General features: G+C 58.0%; 1 protein-coding gene across 1 annotated transcript; it reads left to right on the top strand.

The window, feature by feature from the left end:
• The first annotated feature begins 2961 nt into the window (after positions 1-2961).
• On the top strand, positions 2962-7295 carry LOC109145117 (G-protein coupled receptor 12-like). The gene is made up of 2 exons (XM_039572356.1): positions 2962-3911; positions 4805-7295. The coding sequence occupies exon 2, from the start codon at positions 4807-4809 to the stop codon at positions 5848-5850; it is 1044 nt and encodes a 347-aa protein (XP_039428290.1). The 5' UTR covers positions 2962-3911; positions 4805-4806; the 3' UTR covers positions 5851-7295.
• Positions 7296-9264: the final 1969 nt, after the last annotated feature.

The following is a 9264-nucleotide window of genomic DNA, read 5'->3' as shown; positions in this document are numbered from 1 at the left end:
CATATGGTGCCGTGGCATGTGCCAGCAAAGGTGCTCCAAAACGTGTCCCTCTGGCTCAGGAGAGGACTTGGAGTGAAACCATTCCTGTGGGGATGATATCAGTGATGGAAGGAGGAAAAATCCTCCCCCTGGTTTCGCCTGTTTGTTTGGTGGGAATCAGGAGGAGAAGTCGGAGCGAGCCTTGGAATGGCACAGGGCTGCTCCTTCCCTCCTGGCACAGCCGGGCATTGTCCCCCGAAACGGGGCACGTTCCCTGGAGGTGTAACAGCAGCAGGGCAGTGAGACACGGTGTCCCCACTGTCCCCAGGCTGGATGACGCAGAGGGAGCTCATCTGGGGGCAGGAAGGTGTTCCCTGGTGCTGGAAGAGCCGAAGATCCACCCGTGGCTCTCCCAGAGGTAAAATCAGGGTTGCAGCAGTGCTGCTGCAGGGGGTGGCAAAGGTCACCCCTGCAAGCCAGGACCTGGAAGGGGCCCATTCCAGACCCCTGGAGAGAGGCTTTTCAGGCAAATCAGCTGTTTCTCCCCAGAGACTGATGGTTTTATCAGCCACACTCCTGCCTGCCACCCTCCAACTCCCCCGGTGCCTGGCTTTGGCATCAGCACCTCAACCACTCCAACCCACCACAGCTCTCTTCCCACCAGGCTGGGATGCTGCAGCCGGAGCAGTGCTGGGAGAATTCCCACCTTTCCAGTGGCAGCAGAGAGAAAATGGCCTCATTTCCACGGAGAATTATGCAAAGCCTTTGAATGTAGGGCTTCACGCGCTCCCCAGCGGCGCGCGGCCCCCGACGGCCCCGTTTTGGGGAGGCTGGCAGGCTCCGAGCGCTTGTTTGCCACCCTGATTAGTCAGCACTGCTAATTATAGCTGTGCTTTTCCTTCTTGGAGCTCCTCAAGCACCGTTGGAGTAACAGGGAACAACGGAGGTGCTGGAATAAGGCTGGATGCGCTCACTGCGGAAAAGATGCCGGGGTAAATACGTGGGGGAACGTTCCAGCAGCGCGGCTTTGAGCCTGACTCGGGGGTCACAAGGCAGTGAGCTCATGGATTTGTCAGCTCAGCCACAGGATGCTCCCACAGGAGGGTGGGAAAAGCTTATGGGATGCCGGGAGGTGATGACGTTTCCCCAAGGAAAAGATGTAAAGCCGATTTTAGCACTTCTGGTGGTAAAAATGACGGAGAATTGGAATTGTGGTTCTTCCTCTGTACCACCAGTGTGCCCTTAAACAGCAGCCCTTGTTCCAGCTTTGCTTCCCAGTGGGCCGGGCCTGCGACAGCCACGTCAATAATGATTGCCACCCAGGATTTAACTTGCCACCCACTTGTTTTATCCAAAAAAGCACAGATTCTAAGGCAGGATGTGCCTCAGGTCAAGCCCTGCTGTGGGCTGGGAGCACGCATCATCCTCACAGGGCAGTGCCACAGGAAAACCTGTCTTGTTCAGCACCGAGCTTTCTCCCAAGGGTCAAAATCCGAGGAGGATGATGAGGAATGAAGGTGGGAGACTTTTCCATGCTGAACAGCATTGCCAAGTGAGGCTGGTGGCCTCTTGCTCTGTAATTACAGCGTCCGGCTTGTGGCTTTGTTTAGCTTGGGTCTTTGCTCCTCACTCTTAAGTCTGTAATTTAAATATAGATAAAGCATATCTGACACAAATATTGTCAGAATGCTCCTGCAGCTACTCAGGGAGCTCAGAACATTAAATACAACTTCAAGAAGTAGATCCTCAGGCATTGAAAACAGGGTGGGCAGTGGCTCATCCTCTCATGTGCAACAGGGCAGCTCTGGGGACAGCGAGCCCTGGTTTAAAAGGGGCCAGACAATGTCATTTTTGTCACCAGAAAATCTCAGCATTCTTGGGGTACCCCAGCCGGTGCTTTGCCGATCCACTGCACCCCTTTGCACAGGTGCAACCCCAAAAAACTCATTGGAGACATGTGGCTGCTTTTCCCTGGGCAGGAGGACCCCATCACTGGCTGAAATCCACTGGGATGTGTGTATGGAAAAGGGGCACTTCTGGAGCCAAGAGGGGTAACATCTGCCAGGGACTGGTATCTGCTGTAGGAGGTAGGAAAAGCATCCTGGGATTGTGGCAAACTTGTGCTGGGATGTGGAGGGGAGGAACTGAAGGTGGGAAGGAAGGGACTGCTGTGGGAGTGCCAGGTGTTGGAGAGGGTCTCTGCAGGGAGAGTGCAGGAGGAGTGGGGTGCTGGATGGAGCAGGACGTCCAAGGCAACTCCAGCGAGCCCGTGGGGTTTGGGATCAGCTGGGACCCTCTGGAGTGTGTGTTTCCGTGCAAGGGGCAGCTACAGGTGACCAGGGCCAGACTGGGGCCACTGGTGTGTGCTGCGTGTGCCCATCCTCGCTCAGCCTTGCTGCCGGCTGGACCTGGTGCCCGGGGGCTGCAGCCACCGGCTGGAGTCAGCAGGGACATCCCTGCTCAGCCCTGCAGCCGCTCGTGGCCGGTCCTGGGTGGGCTCTGACCCCACAGATCTCCGCGCACGGCCGGCGCATCCCCTCTGCCGCCACCGCTGCTTGCAGCGCCGCTCCCGCACCCCGCTCCTGCCAGGCAGAGCTCGTCGCCCGCCTCCCCTTTCCCCCGGCGGTGCGTAATTACCGGGAGCGGGAGCGAATTCATTCAGCTCCTCGCCCGGCTTTCCTCCGCCCCTTCTGATGCCGCTGCTGTCTCCCGGCTCACGGCGCTCGGTCACGCGCCCGGCGGCCCCAGGTAGATGACGATTCGAGTCCCCTGGGATGGGGTTTGGCCTGATCAGGAGCCCAGATGCTCCAAACTGGGGCGGTTGGGTTCAGCCAAAATCGCTGGTATTCGCCTAAGTATCTCTGCACATCAGGAGCTGGAAATCCTTCCCAGCGCTGAGCTGGCGGCACCGCAAAGCTCCAGCCTGGAAGAGAAAGGGGGATGAAAGAGGGAAGCTGGAGTGTTACAAAACCAGTAGGGAAAAGGGGAGAAGGTGTAGCTGAAATCCTGTGGATCCAGGAGCTGAGCATCCCTGCCTTGATGATCCTGCTCCCAAGATGAATCACGGAGCGAGCCATTTATGTCTGGAAAAATAATCGTGTCTTTGGGATTCGTTCCTTTCCAGGCTGCTCCTTTCCCAAACAGTCGGGAAGGAAGCTCTGGGGACGGGTGGGTGCTGCTGTGAGGGGACAGACCCGCACACCCAGCGTCCTTGGTGGGCAGCCCACGCAAAGCTCCCAAGGTGTTGATCCTCCTCACCCCAGCTTTTCGCTGGCTGGAGGGAAGCCCGTGTGGGGCGAAGGGTCTGGGGTGCGGCGTTTCCCTGTGGAGGGATGCCCCAGCCCCAGCTGCCGTGTCCTGGAGGCGCAGGGGGACCGGTGCCGCTGTCCTGGGCATTGTCCTTGAGGAGCGCGGAGCCACGCCGGATCACCGCCCTCCCTTCGCATCCCCGCGTCCCTCGGCACAAGCGGTAAAAATAAACCCTGCGAGGCGCCGGGGCCTGGCTGGTGCCCAAGCTGCATCCGCAGGGACGCAGGTGCAGCGGGCCCGACCTTGGGGAGGTGCGTCGGGGTGGCGGCAGAGCTCATGAATGAACGATCGGCGGGGCGGGTGCGCGCACCCCCCGCGTGCCTGCGGGTGTGGATGGGGATGTGGAGCAGGGAGCCAGCCTTGTTGTTATTCTGATCACAGCGGCTCTGATTCACAGACTTGGATCATGAATATAAGTGAAGACTTTGACGTCAGAGTTGAGATTTATCAGCAGATCCAATGGGGCAGGAATATTAAGTGCAAGTCGATGCCAGCTCTCTGCCAACGCTATTAGCGATGCTCGCCGAGGAATGAGGCTTCGCACCAAGGGCTGGAAGGACCGGGAAGGAAAAAAATAAAAACGGGGTGGGGGGAGCAAGCTGATCCTCGAGCATTAAAACCAGGTAAAACAACAACCCCCGGCGTGGCGGCTGCATGCGGGAAGGGGCAATGGTGGCGGCGGGGGATGGCAGCGGGCTGCGGGCACAGCCCCCGACCTTTCACACCTCGGCTGCCCACCCCGGGCGGGGGGATTTGCTCCGCCGAGCAGGGCAGGATGTTGCCGCCGGCTGGGAGCATCTTGCACCAGCCTTTTCCAAAGGAGGGAAAGGCAGGGAGGAAGGAGAAACTTAACGTAGGCTGTTCCTTGCCGCTGCCTTCTCCTTCCATCAGCGGCTCCGCATACAGGCGCTGGCCTATTAATAGTGTTTATTTTACTCACTGCACGCAAAAAAGAAAAGGCTGCGGGAGGGGGGGTGCTGAGGGGTTGCGCTATAATAGGTAGCAAAGGTGGCCGTGCCCCGGGGAGGGGAGGAGGGGGCGGCCGGTTCTTCACCCGGTGCGCAGTGGCTGCGGACCCTGCATGGAGCCGAGCGCATGGAGGCGGCTGCGGGCAGCGGGGTGATGAGTTTGTGCTCCCCTCGGGAGGAGCGGGAGATAGCGGCCAGGGGTGCGTGTGCGGCGGCGGGACGGCGAACCGGGGGTGGGGGGGCTCGATCCCAAGGAAGCTGCAGTGGGGCTGGGGGGGGGGAGCGGGCGGGGATGCGGCGGGCGGGGGCGGCCGGGTGCGGGGCGCGGTGTCCCCGGGCGGGGGCTCCGGAACGCCGTGTGGGGCTCGGGGCGGGGCGGGGGGCTCCGGAAGGCGGTGCAGGCTCGGTGAGGGTCTCCCCGAGCTCGGTCCGGCGCTGGGCGCGGGTCGAGGTGCGGGGCTCGGCGCGGGGCTCGGGGGCTCTCCGGGGGCTCGGGGTCCGTCCCCGCCGCGCCGCCCCTCACCGCCCCCTTCTCCTTCTCTCCCCAGCGATGCTGCACGGCCCCGCCGCCATGGGGGAGCCGTGGCCGCCGCAGCCGCAGCAGCAGCGGCTCCCGGGGCTCGGCAACGCCTCGGAGCCCCCCGCCTGGCCCTCGGCGGCGGCCGGACCGGGCACGGCGGCGCCGGGCGGCGGGGCCGCGGCCGCGGGGTCCGTGAGCCCCTGGGACATCGCGCTGTGCGCCACGGGCACGGCGGTGGCGGGGGAGAACGCGCTGGTGCTGGCCGTGCTGTTCTACACGCCGAGCCTGCGGGCGCCCATGTTCCTGCTGATCGGCAGCCTGGCGCTGGCCGACCTGCTGGCCGGGCTGGGGCTGGTGGCCAACTTCGCCGTGCGCTACCTGCTGCGGCCGCCCAGCGAGGCGGCGGAGCTGGCGGCGGCGGGGCTGCTGCTGGCCGCCTTCTCCGCCTCCGTCTGCAGCCTCCTGGCCATCACCGTGGACCGCTACCTGTCGCTGTACAACGCGCTCACCTACCACAGCGAGCGCACGCTGGGCTTCACCTGCGCCATGGTGCTGCTGATGTGGCTGCTGTGCCTGGGCGTGGGGCTGCTGCCCCTCCTGGGCTGGAACTGCCTGCGGGACCAGAGCGCCTGCAGCATCCTGCGGCCCGTCACCAAGGACAACGCGGCCGTGCTGGCCGTCACCTTCCTGCTCCTCTTCGCCCTCATGATGCAGCTCTACCTGCAGATCTGCAAGATCGCCTTCCGGCACGCCCAGCAGATCGCCGTGCAGCACCAGTTCATCGCCACGGCGCAGGCCACCTCCACCCGCAAAGGGCTCTCCACGCTGTCGCTCATCCTCGGCACCTTCGCGCTGTGCTGGATCCCCTTCGCCATCTACTCCCTGGTGGCCGATTCCAGCTACCCCGCGGTCTACACCTACTCGCTGGCGCTGCCCGCCACCTGCAACTCGCTCATCAACCCCATCATTTACGCCTTCAGAAACCCAGACATCCAGAAGTCGCTCTGGCTGGCCTGCTGCGGGTGCATCCCTTCCACGTTCTCCTCCAGACCAAGGACATCCAGCGACGTGTGAGGACTGAGCACGGAGCCGGAGGTGCTCGCTGGCTCTCCTCCTCCTTCTCTTTTTCCCCTCTGTCGTTATTGTTTCCTACCGGGAGGAGCCCCCCCGCCCCGGTCAGCACATCTCGTTCCATGGCAAGATGGCCAAAAAGAGGAGAAAAAAAAAAAAAAAAAAAGAAAAAAAAAAAGGGAAAGGGAAAAAGAAGGGGGAAAGAAAGAGAGAGATTAGAATGATAATGGTTTCCTTTAGAAATGTTATTTTCTTACACATTTTATTTTTTATTTAAAAACACAAAACACCAAAAAAAAAAAAAAAAAGAAAGAAAAAAAGAAAAAGAAAAGATAAAGGATCCTCGTAGGATGGCGTTTGTCTGCTCTCGGGGTAAGGAGCCAGGGGAGCCGTGGGCCCCATCCGGGCGGTCCCACGCCTCTGGGGCACATCCCATGGGAAGGCCACAGGAACGGAGGGGGTGGGGAGGGAGGCGTCGTGTCCCCCCCCCCGGCGGGGCTGGTCCCCACGCGTGGGGTGGTTGTGCCCATCCCCCTGAAATCAGGGCCTGCGATGCTATGCAATAACGGGGGGGCCGCGTTCCGCACCGCGGGGGAGGAGAGCTCCGGCCGGGGGGGCCGGGGAGGAGGGACACGGGCGCTCTCTGTGTCTCTGTGGTTTGCGAAGCACTTTGAGAACCTGCGGGGTGAAAAGACACTTTAGGTGTGGCTTGTTTGGGCTGTCGCAGGGATGGGGGTACCCAGGGAATCCATTCCCTCCTTCCCCCCTCCCCGAAAATGTGACTGGGGCAGGGCTTGCGGTGCGGGGGTGGCGAGGGCAGCTGGGGTGCCCTGCACCCCGAAGTCTGGGAGGCCAAGGAAGGGCTCTCCTTGTCCAGCTGGGACAATGGGGTGCTGCTTTCTCCCCTTCCACACGGATTGTTTACATGGGGTGGGATTTTCGTCCAAAGAGGGGTCCGGGCTTGCTGGAGTCCCCGAGAGGGAATTACCACACGTGTCGCTGCTGATGCTGCCAGCTTACCTTGCTTCGTTAGAGAAGCGCCAGGCCCCGACTCTCCTGTACTGTGTGATGTGCTTTGTGGTGTTAGTGAGACCATGATGAAGTGTCCTTTATCCTGTGCTTTCTTTTGGCCGGGAGGTGGAATCGTGCATTCCCTGAAAAAGCAAGCAAGAATCCAAGCAGCCCCCAGAGAGATGGCAGGGCTGGGAATGGGACAGCCAGGGTGGCTCAGGGCACAGGGGGGGTGTTGCCCGGGGTCCTGGCATGGGAGGCTTGGGTGACCCTCCAGCAGCTGAGTCTGGCACCCAAACATTCTGCTTTGCTGTAGAGAAATTGTTGTGATGTGGGAAAGGGACTTTGAACGAGGGTATCTAGTGACAGGACAAGGAATGGCTTCCCAGTGCCAGAGGGCAGGGCTGGATGGGATTTTGGGAAGGAATTGTTCCCTGGGAGGGTGGGCAGGCCCTGGCACAGGGTGCCCAGAGCAGCTGGGGCTGCCCCTGGATCCCTGGCAGTGCCCAAGGCCAGGCTGGACATTGGGGCTTGGAGCAGCCTGGGACAGCAGAAGGAATGTTCTCGCTTTGTGAGGCTGCAGAGGGTACAAAGTCACTTTAAGGCTGGATACAGACAGACCCACGTGGATTTTGTCTCTGGATCTGTGCAATGAATCTCTCGCTCCTCGGAGCTAAGTGCACATGAGAAAGCTCTGAATCTCCCAAGTGTGCCTGGGGCTTGGACTTGTTGTCTACCTGTGAAAGGTGGCCAGTCTCTGAGTTTTTATGTTTTGTGGGTTTGGGTTTGGTTTTTTTTTTTCATTTCCTTTCTCTGATGAATACCTTGGAGAACGGGCAGTAGGCACAATGTTGAATCAATGTAAGTTTAAAAGTAAATATATATACAAAGAAGACTAATATTTATACAAACACTTTACTCATTCTCTACACTTTCTTCTGGTTTCTTAAGCGCAGCCGGGTCCCTGCAGTTCCTCAGTGTGAAAACTCAATAGCTTAAACCCTTTTTGAAACATTGTGAGCATTTGAAATGTTTTTATACAACCACCCTAGCTAGAAGACAGGATTTGTTTCTCTGGACAGCTCATTTTATATCTTTAGATGAAAGGTAGTTTAATCAATCAGCTCTAGAGAAACCTGGACACGAAAAAAGTTGTATTTTCTTGGCTTTCCACTAAATGCCCTGTTGCTGAAGAGCTTGATTTTAACAATGTTCTTTTTAGAGTTTAGCTGCTTACTTAAAACACGTCTCGCTTTGAGGGATACATTGATAAGCTTTGCCAAAGTCAGATAAGGATCAATGGAAAAAAATATCTCCCGGTGGCCCTCCACAGCGAGAGGAGAAGGATTTGGGATGTGAGGAGCTAAAGCTGAGGTCACAGCCCCTGCCAGGCTGAGGTTAACAGCAGGTGGGGGTGTCCTCACAGGGTGCTCACCCAAACACATTTTCAGCCACTTTGGCAAAGACAAACTCTGAATTCTGGCCCCTGAGCTATTCCGTGCTCAGAGTTACTGTAAAATAATGATCGCGTTTCTTTTCATGTGACGGTCTAGCACCTCTCTCTTTGAGATGTTAAACTGCCCGTGGAAGTCGTTAAAAACACTTGTTAGGTTTCAAGAAGAGTCTCAAGAAATCTCCTCTAAAAAAACCATTTTGATAAATTGGCATTTTTGCAGTCATCCCTCTAAATAGAAACAGTGCCATTTCCAGGTGGTTTTATCCTTTGCTGTTTTCCCTCTCCTATTTTACCAGTGGAAAGGCAGGGGGGGAAATGAGAAGAGAGGAAGAAGATAAAGAGTTTTAGGTTCACCTGCCATGCATTGCTGGAAACCTCTGACCACTTTAGTGCACCTTTGCTTCGGTGCTTTGGTTTGGGGTTGGTTTTGCTCTGGTTTCGTTTTGCATAGAGAAAACCTTGTACTGGAAAAGTTTGGAGTGGCAATGTTGGACATCAGTGAGGATGATGGACTTGGGAGCCTCTTTATGCTGAACATCAGGAGAGTTAATTTAAAACCTTGAATCAGCAAGGCAGTGCTGCTGTGTGGGGGGTGGGAATGTCCTGGTGTTTGGGGCTGGCTTTGGGACATGTTTGGTGTGGAATGCAGGGCCTTTGGATGAGGTTCCAGTGCCATAAACAGGGAGCAGCTCCCAGGAATGTAATGGCATCACATGTGGATGAGGTCCCAATGGTGAGGGAATCCCTGGTAAACAAAATGGGGTTTCCAGCTGGTTTTCAGTACAGTGAATCCTCTGTGGATTCACTGAGGATCCAAAACTTGGTAAAAAGAGCCCAGCAGCCCCTGTCCACCTCCTGGGCACCACCAGAAGGACACAGAGAACTGGAGTACATCCCAGTGCTCCCTGTTTTCTGGTGTTGGATGTACTGGGAGGCCTCCTCCAGGTGGG

The sequence above is a fragment of the Corvus cornix genome, chromosome 4A (assembly GCF_000738735.6).
Source record: "Corvus cornix cornix isolate S_Up_H32 chromosome 4A, ASM73873v5, whole genome shotgun sequence".
NCBI lineage: Eukaryota > Metazoa > Chordata > Aves > Passeriformes > Corvidae > Corvus > Corvus cornix.
Note: the sequence above shows the minus strand (reverse complement) of the source record. Positions and strands in the feature narration are given on the sequence as shown.

Excerpts from the sequence above, each read along its gene's own strand:
- LOC109145117 (XM_039572356.1), top strand. The coding sequence starts at position 4,807 with ATGCTGCACGGCCCCGCCGCCATGGGGGAGCCGTGGCCGCCGCAGCCG.